We start from the raw sequence: 20,404 nt of genomic DNA on the forward strand, positions 1-20,404 counted from the left end.
TTTTAAAGCCACATAACCCAAAGTTTTCCTTAAGTTTTTGACACCTGCTATATTGATGGTAAGATGAAAGAACGAAGAGAAACAACTATTTGTGGCCTGGCATAGTAGTAAGAGTTAACACTCGATGTCTAGGTTTGAGTGATCCTGGGAAAATTCATTTATGACTAAAACCCCAGTCTCATTTATAAAAAGAAAAAAAAAAAAGCACTTGCCTTATACGATTGTCATAGGATGAGATGTGATCAATTATAGTAGCTATTATGCTTAAAGCAGAACTCACAAGAAGATCATCATTCACAGAATTAGCCTAATAACTAAGCTAGGTTTTCCAAGTTCATGATTTAATATCATACACATGCATTTCTACTTTCCAATCATTATTATGTCCCAAAGCTCTGCAGAGCCATGGAACTGAGATTGATCCTTGGAGCACTACTTAGCACTACCCTGTTCAGAGGGACTAGCCTTGATGGTCAGACATAAAGATTCTGACACCCTGCTCAATACCTAAGTGCCCAAACTCCCAGTTTTGGACAATACAGTGATCGGTTCTCATGCAAGAATTATGCCTCATTAGCCACATACCACCCCCCCCCCCCCTCCCCAAGCTGCAATTCTTGTGGTCTTAGTGGAAAGCTGATGATTTCTAGGACTTTGGGAGGGTAAATCATGTGCTCAAAAGGTAATCTTAGCCGGGCGCTGGTGGCTCACACCTGTAATCCTAGCTACTCAGGAGGCTGAGATCTGAGGATCACGGTTCAAAGCCAGCCCGGGCAGGAGAGACCGTGAGACTCCTATCTCCAATAAACCACCAGAAAACTGGAAGTGGCGCTGTAGCTCAAGTGGTAGAGCGTTCACCTTGAGCTGAAGAGCTGAGGGACAGCGCCCAGGCCCAGAGTTCAAGCCCCACGGCCGACAAAAAAAAAAAAAGTAATCTTAAAAAAAAATACCAGCATAAATTTATTTGCTGGTGCTGAGGACTGAATCCATTGCTCTACTACTGACCTATACCCCAGTCAACCCATTTTTAATTATTAGTTTTTGGACAGGATCTCACTATATAGCCCCATCTGGATGGATACTTATCATGATGATCTTACTATGATACTTACTGGATGGTCTCAAATTTATAACTCCCCTGCCTTAAGCCTCTGGAATGTTGGGATAATAGGCATATAGCATCATGCCCAGCTGCTATAGATTCTTTGACAAGTTATATGGCATGTGTGATACTATGACACGGGCAGAGGATAGATTACAATCAATTAGGGATGAGCCTGAAGGCACATCCAGAAATTAGAAATCTGAAGCTGAGGGAAGTGTCACACATATCACAATCCTGATCTCTCTCATTTGTTCCTCGAAAAATTATAGCCCTCTTAGAACTGAACTTTAGCTCACTCTTTTTTCTTTCTTTCTTTTTTGGTGTGGGAGGGTATCAGTTTTGGGCTTAAACTCAGGGCCTGGGCATTGTTCCTAAGCTTTTCACTCAAGGTTAGTGCTCTACCATTTTGAGCCACAGCTCCACTTCCAGTTTTCTGGTTGTTAGTGGGAGATAAGGACTCTCTTGCCTGGGCTGGCTTTGATCTGCAACCTTTAGATTTCAGCCTCCTGAGTAACTAGTATTATAGGTGTGAGACACCAGCACCTGACTGGCCCACTCCTTCTAGCACCTCTTTGGCCAATTACTACAGACTTGCTGACCCCAGAAAACCTTCCTGCCCTGTTACTCACAAATGCTATCTAGGGGAAACCTAAGGTATCTTACTAGAGCCAGTGGGTGGTGGATGCAAGAGGCTTAAATGACTGCAGGTAAGTTCTGGCATCTCAATGTGTGAGGGCAGGTAGTCTGAAAGCAACAAACTGATGAAATATTTGTTTGCATAAAATTACTAGAGCAAGGATATTTACTTTCCTCTGTGCCAGGTAAGCAGATGGGCAAAAGACCTTTTTGAACATGAATACCCTTGGGGCCTTTGCTTACAATGGTCCCCTCTGTGGCCACCCCTACCAGTCCAGAATCCTTAGTACCACTCACCCTATTCTGAGCCATTCCTAACACTCCCAAGCTGAGAGGCTTTCTCAGGGCTCACTTGGAAAGAACGTCAGAATATGATTACAAGCATGGACTTCCAAGCTATAACCACTTACTAACCTTTACTCCCTTTTTTTATGACTTTAGTCAAAGGCCAAAGACTAAGCACAATACATACACGCAGTCAGCTTCAGAGTTTGTTATCCCATTTTAAACTTTTATTAGTTACTCATTAGTCAAATTGCCTTCTATTTCTACGTTTGTTATATTGCTAAAAGTAGGAATCATGTTTACTCTTCAGCAGGGTATAGAAAAACATGAAGGGGTTCTGTTTTAAGACTGGATTCTAATATTGACCATCCCACAACAAGTGGATTGTGAGGGAGCTTTTTGAAGCCTAAATAATTCCTTACTATCTTTTAGTTCCATTAGGTTAGGACTTCACTTTGAGTGAGCACATAAGATGACCAATGAAAGGTTACTAAGAATTCCACTTCTGGGCTGGGAAGGTGGCTCAGTGGTAGAGCGCTTGCCTTGCATGCATGAGGCCCTGAGTTCAATTCCCCAGCACCACATAAGCAAAAAGAAACAAAGCTGGAAGTGGCACTGTGGCTCAAGTGATAGAGCGCTAGCTTTGAGCAAGAGCTGGGGACAGCGCCCAGGCCCAGAGTTCAGGCCCCATGACCGGACCCCCCCCCAAAAAAAAGAATTCCAGTCCACAATGCAGTAGTACTTTGTAGACATAGTGAACAAAGAAGCATTAGGGATTAGGACAGTCTGATAGTACTTTAGTCAAAGTTCTTTCAGTAACATTAGTAAAAATGCACTTCAGGCTGATTTGGAAGAAAAAAAAAAAATCAAGATTTATTTTAAGCATACCTGAGAACTGACTAGAGTCCAAGGCAAGAAGGAAGCAGAAACCAGAGGAGTCATCGGGGTTACCAAGGGCAGCTGCTCTCAGGCTTATCCATGTGGTGCCAGCTCCTGCCTTTTAAGTGCCCCATCTAAGCTACCATCCAAGCCACTGTCACAGAAGGTGACTGTTACCTCTTTTTAACATAAAGGATTTGGTGGATCAGTACTGCTATGTTGGGGGGAAAGGGAGAGAAAAAGTCATAGTGCACAAACATGGCTTTCACACCTGAGCAGTGGGGATTTAGTCAGGCAGGTTTCCAATTGTGTCATTAGAGATACCAGCTGTTGTTTCAGGTACCTAGCTCTCAGTATTTAAACACAACAGTTATAAAGTAGAAAGTTGTAGTATTCTACAACTCAGAATTCTACAATCCAGCACTAACACTCACTTACATTTCATAAAGCTCTACTGAATATTGGAATCCAAGTAGAAAAAAAAGTTACAAAAAATTTCTTATTTTATTGCTCTTCACTGGATTTGTTTGACATCTGATTTATACTTTTATCAAATTTGACAGAAGTGAAAACACATCAAGTTACAAATATTAGTTTTCTCACTAATATTTTTACTTTTTAAATAATACGTGTTGATGTCAATGACTATAAGGATACAGAATGTTCAACTAGTTACTTCAGCCTATAAAACCCTGCCAGGGTATCATATTTTGTGGACACACTGCATAGAGCCTGGAATACAGTAAGTGCTCAATGTTAGGGGAATACAATTCCAATTTTAATGTAAGTACAAGGATCTACTTTAGATCAAATATTAAAAATGGCTAATAATTTCAGGCCACACTGCTTCTATGACTCTTAGCAGGTGAGGCAAAAAGAAATAACTCAATTTCAAGTCTGCTATTTTTCCCCTTACTAGAAGTTTATAATTACTGGGATCTTTAGCTTAGAAACATAAAATGTACACAAAAGACATGACTAGAAATTACCTTAATCAAAAGCACTAGTTAACTCTAAAATCTTACAGAAACTGTTTTTCTAAAACATGCAGAGGCGCAAGAGTTACTCCAAACCACATTTTATTCTCTGACTTTTATATTGCTTTCTTTTTGAAGTGTGAAACAATGTAAAATGGATAGAAATATTTTGTTAAAACAACAAAATGAGCTAATCACAACATACATACCTAATAAAAACCTCAGTCCTATTCCTACATTCTGAACACAAGGCTAAATGGCTCATGTTCCGTGTTTTTGTAAAGCAAGTGTTATTATTAGGAAAGATCGATAAATTTCAACCAAAGAACCACAGATACCCTGAAAGCAAAAAGTTGACACCATCTTAAATAGAATTCATATTTATATATTTAAAATCAAACACAATTAAATAGAATATTGTTTAAGTACATGAATACTTCAACTTTAGAAGAATAACAGAGGTGGTACATAGTACCAAAAACTTATACACAGCCTTTTTGTTTCTTCTGTTGATAAAACGGTGTGCCTGTATACAATCAATATTGCAACGGAATAAATTCTCTATTCATTCAAGACTTTCTCAAGGACAGAAGTGATAATTATATACTTATATATATATATATATATTCATTTTTATTTTTGTAAAGTCTCAGTAAAAGCAGTAACACCTAAGAGAAGATTGGTGGACTGTGCTTGCCAACTAGAAGGCCCTGACCATGGCTGTGCAGTTCTGAAGCAAAGCCAACTAAGCAGAAGGAGAGAAAGTGTCCCACACTGTCATGAAGACAGAAAGGAAAATGACCAACTGCACACTTCCCATTCATAGCAAAGAAGAGGGAGGCCTCTCTCCCTATCTTATTTTTTTTTTGAAGTACAATCTGGAAATAACCATTTTGTTCAAGGAAAAACTGGAGTGATCATTGCATTTCCCGGCAACTGGAGTGCAGAATTCCAGAGGAACAAGTCCTAATGCTCAAACAAATTTTGCCCTTTTTGTTAGCAGGGGAGAGACTGTTTGTAAGGATACTGCATCTCAGAAGCAAGTATGTCAAAATTGCATACTGCCACCAAAGAGAAGGATAACGTCACTGAAGCTTGACTTGTGCCTTGTCAGTTTCCTTCTAAATATGTGCCTCTGTGCAGTACACTACATCAGAATCCTTACCTTTTTCTAAGCTGCTGGCCCCATACTGCCACTTGGAACTGGTTGGCTTTTTGTGGGTAGAACTGAAATGGTTATTTTAGGAGACAAAGCAAGCACCTCTGCCACGTATTTTCTGCTACTGCCAGGAAAGGATTCCTGCTACAAGAATGTGCATCAAATACCAGCTCGGTGGTTATCTACCTCTCACAAGATGTGGTCCCTGTCCCAGTGGGTAACTCTATCCTAAGTGGACTACTGGCCACTGGAAAACTATTAAATTTCTAATAATGTCAACAATACCACTTTGTATTTTTGTGACTCACTGTGTGAATATCATGTGCATCATTTGTATCTATATGTTACTCTGCATTATGGTGGAAATTTAGGATTGTCTCCTATTCTTTCATGGAACCAACAGTGATCTACCAGTGAACTCGAATACAGTGCTCTGTTTTCATTGGCTGTGTTGAAGATTCCAACCAAAGGAGAAAGTTCTCTTGTTTTTCAAAAGCAGATTTCCTTATGTGTTGTCTTGAGTCATAGCTGAAAAAAAAAAAAAAAAAAGAAAAAGGTAAGGTAAATTATCAGTACAGTACTCTTTACAAAGAGTAAAAAATCTCTGATCTGGTAGCTAGTAAGATCAAGCTAAGGACACTGAGTCTTTCTTTCCCTTTACTTAGCACCAGGGAACAAACATAGTATTTGTGAGATGGGACATGCTCCTTAAACAATCCAGTAATGATATTAGGTATCTATTCACACTGTAAGTTCAAGTACACTGTATGGGCGAATTAAATGCTGGAGGTTCAAAGCAGATATTAATATGGGCTAAAGAGATTGAATGATCTTGAATAAGTTTAAGACTGCTCATACTCACAAAATTACTGTATGAGAATTAGAAGGGTTTTTTTTTTTGGTTTTTATGTTCAGTCTCTCTATTTACTAATGAGAAAATAAGGCACTGAAGAAGAAAAGCCACTTGCAGAAAGTCACACATCTTACCTAAAAATGGACTCAAGGACTGGAGGTGTAACTTATCAGAAGAGAACCAGCTTACCATTCAGGAAGCCTTGGTTCAAATCTCAGCATCACTCACTCACTCACTCACTCACTCACTCACTCACTCACTCACTCACTCACTCACTCATTGTGATTCCTAAAGTATAGGCAGGACAGATGCCCTGATAAGCCAAACATAAGCCAAGCAAACTCAAAAAACAAAATATAACTTAAAAATGCAAAGTACCTGGTAAAGAAATCTGAACATACAAGTCAAAACAAAAAGCTTGAATTTTAAATATGTGTTTTCCAAAATGGTTTATAAAGAATATTTTCTTTCATTTTTCTTTTTTGCGGTGGTCTTGGGGCTTGAATCAGGGCCTAGGTGCTATCTCTATGCTTTTTTGCTCAAGGCTAGCATTCTACTACTTGGGTGGCAGCTCCACTTCCGACTTTTTGGTAATTGGAGATAAGAATCTCATGGACTTTTTTGTTCTGATCTTTGGTTCTTAACCTGAGTAGCTAGGATTACAGGCACGAGCCACAAGCACTTGGCTGAACATTTTATTGTCAAAATATTTAGTAATGAAATGAACATGAGGAATCACAAAAATAAATACTTCACACTTTTTTATACACCTTTAGTTTGTTCTTTACTATTTTAGGTTCAACTGAGCCAGAAGATAAATATAGACAAACACAATTACACTTATACAGAAAAGAGGATAGTTTGCAACAGTACACAGAGCTTTTGTATAAATAAGCTTAGTGAAAAATTCAGTTAATACAAAATCTGTAATGATAATTCTCCAAAAAAAGGTGAGACAGCTAGCAGGGAAAGGGTAATACTGGACGTAAGCAACTACAATCTACCCAAAGTTGTATATGGATGTCATCAAACATGGTCTTTGGGTCAAAGTTGAATGGATGTTATCAAACATAGTTTTTGGGTGAGGAGTATGGTTCACATAGCATGATTAGGGACTTGGTTTTGTGCTTCCACACCACAGTTTTTCTTAAAGGATTCATCCGACAAGGAATGTGGCTTAGTGGTAGAGTGTTTGCCTAGCATGCATAAGGCCCTGGGTTCGATTCCTTGGTACCATATAAACATAAAAAATAATTTTTATAAAGAGTCATTATGTAACTATAACTCCTCTGTACAACAACTTTATAATAACAATAAAAAAGTTAAAATAAGGCTAGGAAGGTGGCTCAGTGTAGAGGGCTTGCCTCACATGCATGAGGCCCACATAAGCAGAAAAAGATGGAAGCAGCGCTGTGGTTCAAGTGGTAGAGTGCTACCCTTGAGCAGAAGAGCTTAGGGACAGCACCCAGGCCCAGAGTTCAGGCCTCATGGCTGACAAAAAAAAAAAAGTTAAAATAAAGGATTCATAAGGACATATTTTTCCTGATTCAAACTTTTTGTGTAACGTAAATAACGCAGGAGTAGTTTAAGGATGTAAGCAGAAATTCTCCTATCACATTAAGTCTTTATGAATAAACTAAGAAGAAATAAAACTAGAAGGAACTAAGGACATTTGGCTTGAAGAAGGTGCTTTATGTGGCTCTCAAAGGTAAGATCAGAACTAGTTTGTGAAGCTACAGAGAAACAGAGTATTAGATTTCACAAGGTCAGAATTCCAGTAACAATGATAGATGTCTGACCTCCAAGAAAAGATGGTAGTTTGATCACACACAATTTGTTCCTTCTAAAACCAGTACTTTAAAAACCACCACTATCACCACAACTATCACCTCTATAAATACATGATTAAAAAAGAGGGAAGAAGCTAGGCACTGGTGGCTCACGCCTGTAATCCTAGCTACTCAGGAGACTGAGATCTGAGGATCTCAATTAAAAGCCAGCCTGGGCAGGAAAGTCCATAAGACTCTTGTCTCTAATTAACCACCAGAAAGCTGGAAGTGGCTCTGTGGCTCAAGTGGTAGAGCACTAGCCTTGAAGTGAACAGTACAGGGACAGTGCCCAGATCTAGAGTTCAAGCCCCACAACCACCGCCACCGCCACCACCACCACCACCACCACCACCACCACCACCAACAACAACAAAAAGAACATAAGAGAGAGAAGAGGAGGTAGCATTGATACCTCTGGTAAAGGGAAGGGAAGTAAAAAAGTGAAAACACCACTTGTTAAAAGCTCATTTTAGAAGCAGTTCTCAGTGACTGTTGTACATCTAATCAGCCAGTGACTATCTTTAAAGCTCAACTTCAATAGAAAAATCTGATTGCTTCTCTGAATAAAATAAAACGAAGTGTCTCTGGGCTAAAGAAAACTAGACATGCCTGAAGGCACAATATTGTACTGAAAAGAGGATTCAAGAAGGGGTTTAAAATAATGAAGAATCCCAAGTCCCTTCTAGCCTTGTCACACTGGCTCCTGGATAACTGGTGGCCTAGCTTTAATTTAAAAGACAAGAGACTGGAAAGAGGTTTCTCTGTGGAACATCACCAGCCCATGAAAAAAAGAACTTCAAAACATTTCTGAGCCACGTGCTGGTAGCTTACTCTTTTAATCCTGGCTACTTAGAGGAGGGTGAGACCTTAAAGAATGATGTTTTAAAGCCAGCCCAGGCAGAAAAGTCTGAGATTCTATTTCCAACTAACTGCCAAAATGCTGGACTAGAAGCATAACCCATGTGGGAGAGTGCCAATTGTGAGTAGGAAAGCTGAGAATATGAGGTCCCGAGTTGAAGTCTGGTACTAGCACAAACACAACTGTTTAACATTAAGAAATTGCCAAACTGTTTTATTTCAGTAGTACTGGGGTTCAAATTCAGTGTCTTGCACTTGCTAAAAAGGCATTCTACCACTTGAGCCAGAGTCTCAGCCCTGTTTTCATTATCTTTTGAATAGTCTTGCTTTTTATTGGGAGTGGCCAGGAACTTCTTACCGATACTTTCCAGCAGATGGGTTTTTATTGTTTTTTTTTGGTTGAGAAATGATCTCATGAATGTTTTCCCCTAGGTTGGTACAGAATGGGGATCCTTCTGATCTCTGTCTCCTAGGAGGCTAAGATTACTGGCATAGCACCTGGTCCTGCTAAATTGTTTTTGTTTTTTAAAGGTACTAGGGTTAAACTCAGGGCCTAATCCTTGCTAGACAAGTGGCTTACCGATGAGTCTTGCCTTAAGCTCCCAAAGTGTTTTTTCAAAGTGATATTACTATTTCCATTCCCATCAGTGATCAAATTGTTTCATGTCCTTGACAACACATGGTATTCAGTCTTTTTTTGCTGGTCTTGGGGCTTGAACTCAGGGCCTGGATGCTGTCCCTAAGCCTTTTTGTTCTAAAGGCTAGCACTCTACCACTTGAGCCACAGCCATTTCTGTTTTATTTTTCTGAATAGTTTAATGGATATAAAGAGTCTCACAGACTTTTCTGCCCAGGTTGGCGTCGAACTGAGATTCTCAGATCTTAGCCTCCTGAGTAGCTAAGGATTACAAGAGTGAGCCACTAGTGCCCAGCTTTGTATTCAGTCTTTTAAATTTTAGTGATTCTGGCTGGGAAGGTGGTTCAGTGGTAAGTGCTTGCTTGCATGCATGAGGCCTTGGGTTCCATCCCTCAGCACCACATAAGCAGAAAAAGCTGGAAATGGAGCTGTGACTCAAGTGATAGAGCACTAGCCTTGAACTGAAGAGCTGAAAGACAGCGCCCAGGCCCAGAATTCAGGCTCCAGGACTGACAAAACAAACAAACAAACAAACAAAAATAAAAATGATTCTTTTGAGTATGAAGTCAAATATCTTTGTGACTTTAATTAGCATTTCCTTAATGGCTAATGATGTTGGGGTTCTTGCACATCAGTACTGGCTATTCATTTATCTTCTTTGTGTAGTATTTATTCCTATCTTTTGGCCATTAAAAAAAAAAAATCAGGGGCTGGGAAGGTGGCTCAGTGGTAGAGTGCTTGCCTTGCATGCATGAGGCCCTGGGTTCAATTCCTCAGTACCACATAAGCTGGAAAAAAAAGCCCGAAGTAGAGCTGTGGCTCAAGTGGTAGAGCGCTAGCCTTGAGCTGAAGAGCTGAGGGGCGGTGCCCAGGCCCAGAGTTCAGGCCCCACGACAGCTACCCCCCTCCCCCCACCCCCCCCAAAAAAAAATCAGACTGGAAAGTGGTGCTGTGGCTCAAAGTGGTAGAGACCTAGCCTTATCATAAAAGTTTAGGGACAGGGCCCAAGCCCTAAGTTCAAGCCCCATGACCAACAAAAAACATCAGCCTATAAACTGAAACATGTCCCTCATCACAACCTTTTGAAATTCAGAAAAAAAATAATTTTTAATTAAAAAAAAAAAAGAGTCTTTAGAATTCAAGGCTTATTTACATGTTCTGGATACAACTCTTAGAAAGATGTTTTTCAGCTAGGTGCTGGTGGCTCAGGCCTGTAATCCTAGCTACTTAGGAGGCTGAGATCTGAGGATCACAGTTCAAAGCCAGCCTGGGCAGGAAAGTCCGTGAGACTTTTATCTCCAATAAACCACCAGGAAACCAGAAGTGGCTCTGTGGCTCAAGTGGTAGATGCCTTGAGCTGAAGAGCTGAGGGACAGTGCCAAAGCAAGAGTTCAAGCCCTACAACTGACAGGAAAAAAAAAAAAAAAGATGTTTTTTACTCAGTGTTGGTTACTCACACTTATAATCCTAGCTATTCAGTAGGATGAGATCTGAGGATCACAGCTCAGTCAGCACAGGTAGAAAAGTCTGTGAGACTCTTATCTCCAATAAACTATTCAGAAAAAGCCACAGGTGGTGCTGTGGCTCAAGTGATAGAGCATGCTAGCCTTGAGCACGAAGAGGCTCAGGCCCTGAGTTCAAACCCCAGGACTAGCAAAAAAAAAAAAGTATGTAGTTAAGCCTGATCTCTTATGACTGTCCAATGACAGTGCTTGGGTTTTAAGAATGCACTAACAAAACCCGGCACTGGTGGCTCACACCTGTAATCCTAGCTACTCAGGACCAGAAGGGGCACTGTGGCTCAAGTGGTAGAGTGCTAGCCTTGAGCTGAAGAGCTGAGGAACAGCACCCAGGCCCAGAGTTCAAGTCCCATGACGGAGAAGAAAAAAAAAAACCACTAACAAACCCATATATTACCACACATGGCTAATGCTCCTTGGGACTCAGGGCCATATGGGTTGCGCTTAATCACCTGAGTCAACTACTAGTTTTCATTAGGTGTTATCCTTTCTTTTCTTTTTTTTTGTTCCCCTGGTGGTATTGGAGCCTGAACAAGGGACTTGCAAGGCAGGTGCTCTACCAAACTGAGCCACAGCTCTGGCCCTGTTTTCAATTGCTTAATTTTGAGATAGTTTTGCTTCCTGCCCAGTGTGTGCCTAGACCACAAGTTGCTTTGTTAGTTTCCTGTTATTGCTAAGATGATAGGTATGTGCCACTGTGTCCAGTTTTCTTCTATTGAGATGGAATCTTGTCGAATTTTCTGCCTGAGCTAGTATGAAACTATGACCTTCACAAAGCTGGCTGTGGCTTAGAATTATATGCATGTACCACTGTACCAAGTTATAGTTTGAGAAGGGGCCTTGTGAACTTCTCTGCCTTGGTTTGCCCCAAATTATGATTCTCCCATTTTTAGTTTTCCAAGTAGTCAGGGTTATAGGCATGAATTGCCAATACCCAGATTATCTTTTCTTTGTATTATTGGATCAGTTTTCTCACATTTTGTCAAGGATTTTCCATGGATGTTCATAAGAGAAATTACAGTTTCTCTACTTATAATGTCTTTGATTTTCAGTGTTGGCTGCACAGGATGAGTTAGGAAATACTGTGCTCTCCTAATATTTTTGGAACTTTATATAGAAATGCTATTATTTTTCTTAAAATTATATCTGAGCATGAAGCTCTATGGAATAGTTTTTAACTAGAGATTCAATTTCTTTAATAAATGCAGTGTTTTTCAGGCGCCAGTGGCTCACACCTAGAATCCTTGCTAATCAGGAGGCTGAGATTTGAGAACTGCAGTTCAAAGCCAGTCCAGGCAGGAAACTGTGAGCCTCTTATCTCCAATTAACACCCCCCCAAAAAAAAAAGCCACAAGTGGAACTGTGACTCAAGTGGTAGAGTGCTAGTCTTGAGCAAAAAAGCTCAAGGACAGTGCCCAAGCTCAAAGTTCAAACAAAACAAGCAACCAACCAACTAGGATTATTCAAGTTTTCTATTTCTTTTTGAATGTGCTTTCATGCTTATTAGCATTAAGTTGTTCAAAATGTTTCTCTTTTTTTTTGGTCAGCCATGGGGCTTGTACTCAAGAGCCTAGGTGAACTTTCATGTTCAAGGCTAGCACTCTATCATTTTTTATTTTTTATTTTTTTGCTGGTCATGGGGCCTGAACTCAGGGCCTGAGCGCTGTACCTTAGCTCTTTAGCTCAAGGCTAGCCCTCTATCACTTGAGCCACGGCACCACTTCTGGTTTTTTCTGCTTATGTGGTGCTGAGGAATCGAACCCAGGGCCTCATGCATGCAAGGCAAATACTTTACCGCTGAGCCACCTTCCCAGACCCTAGCACTCTATCACTTGAGCTTGCTTTTTTAATGGTTAACTGGAGATAACAAGAGTCTCCTGGATTTTTCTACCTAAGTTGGCTTTGGACCACAAGCCTCAGTTCTAGACCTCCTAAGTAAGATTACAGGTATGAGCTACCATACCTGATGCCTCTTTCTTTCTCCTCTCTGTCTCTCTCTCCCCTCCTCTCTCTCTCCTTTCTCTTTTCTCTCCCCCTCCCTCTCTTCTCTCCATCCCTCTCTCTCTCCCTCCCTCCCTCCCTCTCCCCCCCCCCTCTCTCATTGCTGGTCTTGAACTCAGGGCCTAGGCCTTTTTGTGCTTAAGGCTAGCACTCTACCACTTGAGCCACAATGCCTCTTCTGGCTTTTTCTGAGTAGGATATTGGAGATAAGAGTCTCACAAACTTTTCTACCTGGGTTGACTTCAAACTGTGATCCTCAGATCTCAGCCTCCTGAGTAGATAGGATTACAGGCATGAGCCACCAGTGCCTTTAATGTAGTTATTTTAATATGATCGAGCTTACATCTGTCATCTTGTCTCACTGGTTCTTTTTCTTCCTTTATATCTTTTTTTTTTTTTTTTTTTTGGGTCCGGTCGTGGGGCCTGAACTCTGGGCCTGGGCGCTGTCCCTCAGCTCTTCAGCTCAAGGCTAGCGCTCTACCACTTGAGCCACAGCGCCACTTCCGGCTTTTTTTTCTTTTTGCTTATGTGGTGCTGAGGAATCGAACCCAGGGCCTTGAGCATGCAAGGCAAGCGCTCTACCACTGAGCCACCTTCCCAGCCCTTCCTTTATATCTTTTGGATTCAGTTTTTGTTGTTTAAATTTGGCAGTACTAGGTTTTGAACTCAGGGCTTTGTACTTACTGGGCAAGTGCTCTACCACTAGAGGTATGCCTCTAGGTCTACTCTTTTCTTTGTTTTAGTTATTTTTTGGATAGGGTCTTGTGTTTTGTCAGGGGCCAGAGTCAGACTATTATCCTCTTACCTATGCCTCCAAGTCGGTGGGGTATTACAGGTGCATGCCATCATACCCAGCTTGTTAGCTCAGATGAGGTTCGGCTAACTTTTTGCCTGAATTAGCCTCAAATCCAGATCCCTTTGATCTCTATATCACATGCCTTAACAAACAAGATTCACTATTATTTTAGGCACTAGTTTTTAATATCTCATTAGTGGTCTACTTACTAGCTTTATCACTTAATGTTTGCTTTTTTTTTTTTTTTTGCTGATCCTGGAGCTTGAACTCAGGGCACTGTCTCTAAACTTCTTTTGCTCAGGGCTAGCACTCTACCACTTGAACCACAGCTCTACTTCTGGCTTTTTCTGTTTATGTGGTACTGAGGAATTGAACTCAGGGCTTCATGCATGCTAGGCAAGCACTCTACCAATAGGCAATATTCCCAGCCCCCACTAGTATTTGCTCTTAAGGTTTATAATGTACACATCATAGTTGAGAGTACCCAGTGAATTTTATTTTAAAAAGAAGGTTGAACTTTGGTTTTTGGTATACATTTATTACTTACAGAGTAATAACTGATCCTTTTAAAACTTGTCTTTTTGTCACTAGGGTCTACCATTCAAACATCTTGTTCTCAAAACTTGCTTTAGGTGCTTTACACTAGTAGTAGTAAGCCATAGTTATTCAGTGCTTTCTGTATTACTCTGGCTAGAGGGAATATGAACTACTCCTAACCCTAGGTTCCAGGTATCATTCACACTAAATTCTGGGGGTTCTTTCCTTGGACATGTACTTTTTTTTTTTTTGGTTGGTCGTGGAGCCTGAACTCTGGGCCTTGGCACTGTCCCTCAGCTCTTCAGCTCAAGGCTCTACCACTTGAGCCACAGTGCCACTTCCAGCTTTTTCTGCTGGAAGTTCGATTCTGAGGAATTGAACCCAGAGCCTCATGCATGCAAGGCAAGCACTCTACCACTGAGCCACCTTCCCAGCCCCAGATATATACATTTTGACCCAACAGATACAGATTAGTACTTGGCCAAGGACTTGAGGGGACCTCTCCAAATATCTTTCCAACTCTTTCTAGGTAACAATCTCTTTTTTGATAACTTGTCCTGTAGCTTCTGGTTATGTTAGAATTTCCAAACTTTACTTTCTTTTTCTTTACTTTTTCTTTTACTTTAGTGTGTGTGTGTGTGTGTGTGTGTGTGTGTGTGTGTGTATGTGTGTGTGTGTGTGTGTGTGTGTGCATGCGCACATGCTTAAACTCAAGGCCTATGTTCTGGCCACTTGAGCCACATCTCTACTGCCAACTTTTTGGTGCTTATGTGTAGATAAAGAGTCTCATAGACTTTTCTGCCTAAGGTATCTTTGAATTACTATCCTCAGATCTCAGTCTCCTCCACAGCTAGTATTAGGTAGGCATAAGCCACCTAAGCCCAGCTAAGCTTTGCTTTCTGACTCCTCAATTCAGCAAATCTGCTGGATTCTATTTGGGTTCTTCCACTGACTTAGAAAATGCTTCTAAACAGTGAACTACATCACTTTAAAGAGAAGGCAATTGCTATATCTGTTAACCCTTCGAAGGCAAATATAGAGTACCTTGTGTTCCTTTTTTATGTTTCAATACCTAAAAGATAAAAGTCTTTTCAGCTTTACACAAGCTAGGTCAAAATATAGTGTTTCTTACCTTTGTAGACTTCTCTAATGGTTGATCATAGTGTGCCTGCTGCATAACATCACTGACTATCATTTTAGCAATCTTCCAAGCTAGCTCTTCTTGGGCCTAAAAGAAGTAATCCAAGCTGTTGATAATGGTTATTCATTAGAAGCATCAAGATACATGTAATTAGTGCTCTAAATACAAGTGTATATACACATCATTTGGGTAAAAAGTATCTTCCCATGTATGAAAGGATTTAGGCACCCCCCTGGCTTTTTTTTTTTTTTTTTGGCCAGTTCTGGGGCTCGAACTCAGGGCCTGGGCACTGTCCCTGAGCGTCTTTTGCTCAAGACTAGTACTTTACCACTTGAGCCACAATGTCACTTGCAGCCTTTTCTGTCTATGTGGTACTGAGGAATGGAACCCAGGGCTTTATGCATACTAGGCAAGCACTCTACCAATAAGCCACATTCCCAGCCCTCAGCTATGACTTATTAACATGTTATTTACTGTGCTACAGAGTCAGCTACTACACAGAAACATGACTCTTTGTTAGATGGTCAAATATAACTTTTTTCTACAACCATCTTTCAATGAACTTATTAAAAAAGCAAAAGTTTTACTTCTAAAAGTAAAACTGTTAGACAGAAAATAAACATTTTGGTTTCTGTTTCTGCACTAATGACAGATGCCTGCTGGTTGATGGAATTTTGAATGCAGGGGAGGAGGGAGAAAGGGAAAATGAGGGAGGGGGTAACAGGTTAGACAAGAAATGTAATCACTACCTTACTTACGTAACTCTAACCCCTCTGTACATCACCTTGACAATACAATTAAAATTAAAAAAAAATTTGACTGTGGGGATATTCTTCCGTGGTCTCTAGCCTGCAGACACCTTCACTGTCACCACAAGGCAAATGTTAGTTGCTAAGAAGGGCCCAGCCTTTTTTGTTACAACCTGAGTAAGAGAGCACTGATGTATCATGCTGCTTAAATGTAGGAACTCAAAATGAGAAAATGTGAAGCTGGACTTAGATAAGGGGAATACTTATAACTCACACTAAAAGTAGAATTTACCTCATCAGTATTTCCTTGTACCCACTTCTTCATAGCTTGTGAGAACATGGAGCCTAGTAAACAAAGCCAAAATTGAATAATGATTTCATGCATAATTTTACATTAAAAAATGCTCTTACTGAAAAGCTGTTACCATTAGCCATTTCTTTTTCTAGAGTGATCACATCAAAAACATTAAGGAACCACTAATAAAAACTGGTTGCATCTCTTCAACGACAGATATTTAATTTGCAAACATCAAGGTTGAAAATGCTTTTAAACAATGATTTCAGAGTTACAGATTTTCTTCCACTCTAACCTGATGAAAGAAACTATCCTATTATCCAATGCTGGATGAGCAGCAAACATTAAAAACAAAACTAAACCCTAAAGAGAATGTCAGTTTTGGGTAAGAATCTACCAACAATCAGGAGAAGTCAGTTCACTCATTATCTTTTCAAACTATCCAGAGAAGCTCCTATACAAAAGTGCTTGCTAATATTTTATGCTGTTATAAGCTAGATGTCTGGTCTATATAAATTATCTGCACAAGAGAAGAGTTTTAAATAGCCACGTTCTATCCCAGCCAAGGAGTACCTCAACTTTCTAACATGTACAAGGACACATTTTCTCAGGACACTAAAGAACTGCCAGACAATTGAGCTAGCCTTTAATCCCACAATATACACAACTTATATATTACAAAAGATCTGAATACACTGGGTGCTGGTAGCTTATGCCTATAATCCTAGCTACTCAGAAGAATGAGATCTGAGGACCGCAGTGTGAAGTCAGGCGAGGCAGGAAAGTCCAGGAGACTCCTATCTCTAATAAACCAGAAAAAAAAGCTGAAAGTGGAGGTGTGGCTGAAGTGATTAAGAGTACCAGCTTTTTTTTTTTTTTTGTCAGTCATGGGGCTTGAACTCTAGGCCTGAGTGCTGTCCCTGAGCTCTTCAGCTCAAGGCAAGTACTCTACCACTTGAGCCACAGCGCCACTTCCAGTTTTCTGGTGGTTTATTGGAGATAAGAGTTTCACAGATTTTCCTGCTGGGCTGGCTTTGAACCATGATTCTCAGACCTCAGCCTCCTGAGTGAGCCATCAGGGCCCGGCTAAGAGGATCAACTTTGAGTGGAAAAAAACAAGCCAAAACACAACACCCTGAGGTTAAGCCCTGGAACTGGCACACAAAAATAGATAAATAGATAGATAGATACACAGGCAGAATAGGCTCATTTCCTAGCTTTTCCTTAAACCAACTTAATGTTAGCAGATTATTTCTTAAGGCATGGTTCTGATTAACTCATTGAGATAATACTATGCATAACATTCATGAAAAAAAGATAACCGAAATCCTTTTCTTTCAGTAACTTTTACTGTAGACAGGGTTTGAATATTGGCTTGCTCTGCCAAACAGAGCTAATAAGGGCCATAATATTAAATGCTCTGCCTAAAATATCAGCTGACTCTTCAACTGCTACATGGCTCTCTGCAAGCTCATCTGCATCTGTAGTCATACTGCTAGCAGCCTTCTATTTGCTCGCATCTCTCCTCTTCTATCAGTCCAGCTAACTTCTAGTTTTCCAGTGGTTTACTAGAGATAAAGAGTCTCTCGGACTTTCCTGCCCATGCTGGCTTTGAACCGTGATCCTCAGATCTCAGCCTCCTGAGTAGCTAGGATTACAGGTGTGAGCCACCAGCACCTGGCTGGCTTGCAATTTTTTGACTTCAGCCTTGTTAGTGTCCTTAATTCCAACCTTCTAATTCCTTGTTACTACTAACTCCAAATCTCTTCTCATTACTATTAATGCTACTGCCTGATGGTTTCCCTAATATCAGTTTCTTCTCCTCTATAATTAATTCTCATTGTGCTGCCAGAAGAATATATCTGGTCAATAATCAGCTTAGAAATCCCTGATGCCTACAATAAGGAGGAGGCAAGTTCCTTAACAGAGAATGCAATGGTTCTTTCAACTAGAGTACTTCGTCTCTACCAGTCCATCCAGGCCCTGGGAGGGATTCCAATGTAGTGACACAAGCCTACATCTTTCATAATTCTTTTTATTAGGATTTTTCCTAAATGATTTTGATGTAGCCACTTATTTCACCTTGTCTTTCCTGAAATCAAAGTTATCATATTCTTAGGAACATCTGAGATTATACCCTATCTATTACTAGGGTTTTAAAACACAAGTTAAAGCTATAGGCTGGCAAACAACAAGCATTCTGTCCAGTTGAACTTAGCAAGGAAGGCAGAGGAAAGCAGTAGAACTGCAATAATTGTGAAAACAGCATTGTGAATTAGAGCCCTGTACCTGCTATCTTGCTATCAATCTGCTATACCACCCCTAACAATTCACAACATCCCTATTCCTATTTCTTCATTTGAGGCTGGGGAAGATAGTATACACAAAGCCATCATCCAAGAACCATATAAGCTTAAAAATACCAATATCCACCATTTTGGGTCTGAGAAGGAAGAATTTTTTTTTTTCTTTTGCCAGTCATGGGGCTTGAACTCTGGGCCTGGGTGCTGTCCCTGCGCTCTTCAGCTCAAGGCAAGCGCTCTACTGCTTAAGCCACAGCGCCACTTCCGGTTTTCTAGTGATTTATTGGAGATAAGAGTCTCACAGATGGGCTGGGAAGACGGCTCAGTGGTAGAGTGCTTGCCTTACATGCCTGAGGCCCTAGGTTCGATTCCTCAGCACCACATAAGCAAAAAGAAAAAAGCCGGAAGTGGCGCTGTGGCTCAAGTGGTAGAGCGCTAGCCTTGAGCTGAAGAGCTGAGGGACAGTGCCCAGGCCCAGAGTTCAGGCCCCACGACTGGACCCAAAAAAAAAAAAAAAAAGAATCTCACAGACTTTCCTGCCTGGGCTGGCTTTGAATGGTGAACCTCAGATCTCAGCCTCCTGAGTAGCTAGGATTACAGGTGTGAGCTACTAGCACCTGGCTAAGAATATTCTTAAGAGCAAGAGGAAAGTGGATTTCAAAAGAAAAAAAATGAAGTCATGTGTTTGTGTCTGATTCCTATAAAATATGAAAGATCAAGCTACTTTATATATATATATACATATATATATATATAAATATAAATAAAATAGTTTATGAGAGCTATCCCAACAAGAGTACCAGTCCAACCAAGTTTTAAAAAATTGGACTTTTAGGGTCTGGGAATGTGGCTTAATGGTAGAGTGCTTGCCTAGCATCCAGAAAGCCTTGGGTTTGACTCTTCAGTACCATATAAACAGAAAAAGCCAGAAGTAGTGCTGTGGCTCAAGTGGTAGAGTGCTAGCCTTGAGCAAAAGAAGCTCAGGGCCATTGTCCAGGCCCCTAGTTCAAGCCCCAGGACTAGCAAAAAACAAACAAACAAACAAAAAACGAAACATTGGACTTTAAAAAACTATTCAGTTAATCTTCCTGAAATTCTTCAGGATCAATTAATGCAAGCAATACATACTCAGTGCCTACCATGTGTGGTAGGTATAATTTTAGAATCACAGAATATACTACCAAGTACAATAAACAATCCCTGTTCTCAGAGATGTAGTATTCTAGCCATAAAAGAGAAACAGACCATAAACAAGTATTCAAATATGAGTAATAAAAGGAGAAGTGGCACTGTGGCTCAAAGTGGGAGAGTGTTAGTCTTGAATACAAGATCTTGCTCAGGAACAGCACCTAGACCCTGAGTTCAAGCCTCATGACCAAAAAAAAAAAAAAAGCTTTAGAAAGTAAGTGAGAGGGGCTGGGAAGGTGGCTCAGTGGTAGAGCGCTTGCCTTGCATGCATGAGGCCCTGGGTTCGATTCCTCAGCACCACATAAGCAAAAAGAAAAAAGCTGGAAGTGGCGCTGTGGCTCAAGTGGTAGAGTGCTAGCCTTGAGCTGAAGAGCTGAGGGACAGTGCCCAGGCCCAAAGTTCAGGCTCCATGAGTGGAACACCCTCCCCCCCCGCCCAAAAAAAAAGAAAATAAGTGAGAAAGTAAAGAAATATTCTTTTGGTGGCTACCTCTGTGAAGAGACAATAGTAAGAAGAAAAAGTCGGTCACTACATGAAAGCCACGGCAGGGGAAAAAGCAATGTTGGAAGGCCTGTAAAAGAAGAAACTGCAACATACAAGATAGTCCAAGCAGAGCTTTGTTTGTGAAAGGTAGTTTATAGATTCCAGAAGGGGAC

The 20,404-nt window shown here is 40.6% G+C and overlaps 1 protein-coding gene across 3 annotated transcripts in view; it reads right to left on the reverse strand.

Annotated features, from left to right (window-relative positions):
• Positions 1–4,246: 4,246 nt before the first annotated feature.
• The window catches only part of Akap10 (A-kinase anchoring protein 10), a 66,926-nt gene continuing 50,768 nt past the window's right edge, over positions 4,247–20,404 (reverse strand). For all 3 annotated transcript variants that reach the window (XM_042673670.1, XM_042673669.1, XM_042673671.1), the window contains 3 exons: positions 16,255–16,307; positions 15,205–15,300; positions 4,247–5,569 (listed from right to left, as the gene is read on the reverse strand). In XM_042673670.1, the coding sequence (XP_042529604.1) occupies positions 5,564–5,569; positions 15,205–15,300; positions 16,255–16,307 (155 nt within the window). In that variant the 3' untranslated portion in view covers positions 4,247–5,563. The remainder of the gene's footprint in view (positions 5,570–15,204; positions 15,301–16,254; positions 16,308–20,404) is intronic.

The sequence above is a fragment of the Dipodomys spectabilis genome, unplaced genomic scaffold (assembly GCF_019054845.1).
Source record: "Dipodomys spectabilis isolate Male_0828 unplaced genomic scaffold, ASM1905484v1 ptg000018l, whole genome shotgun sequence".
Classification (NCBI taxonomy): Eukaryota; Metazoa; Chordata; class Mammalia; order Rodentia; family Heteromyidae; genus Dipodomys; species Dipodomys spectabilis.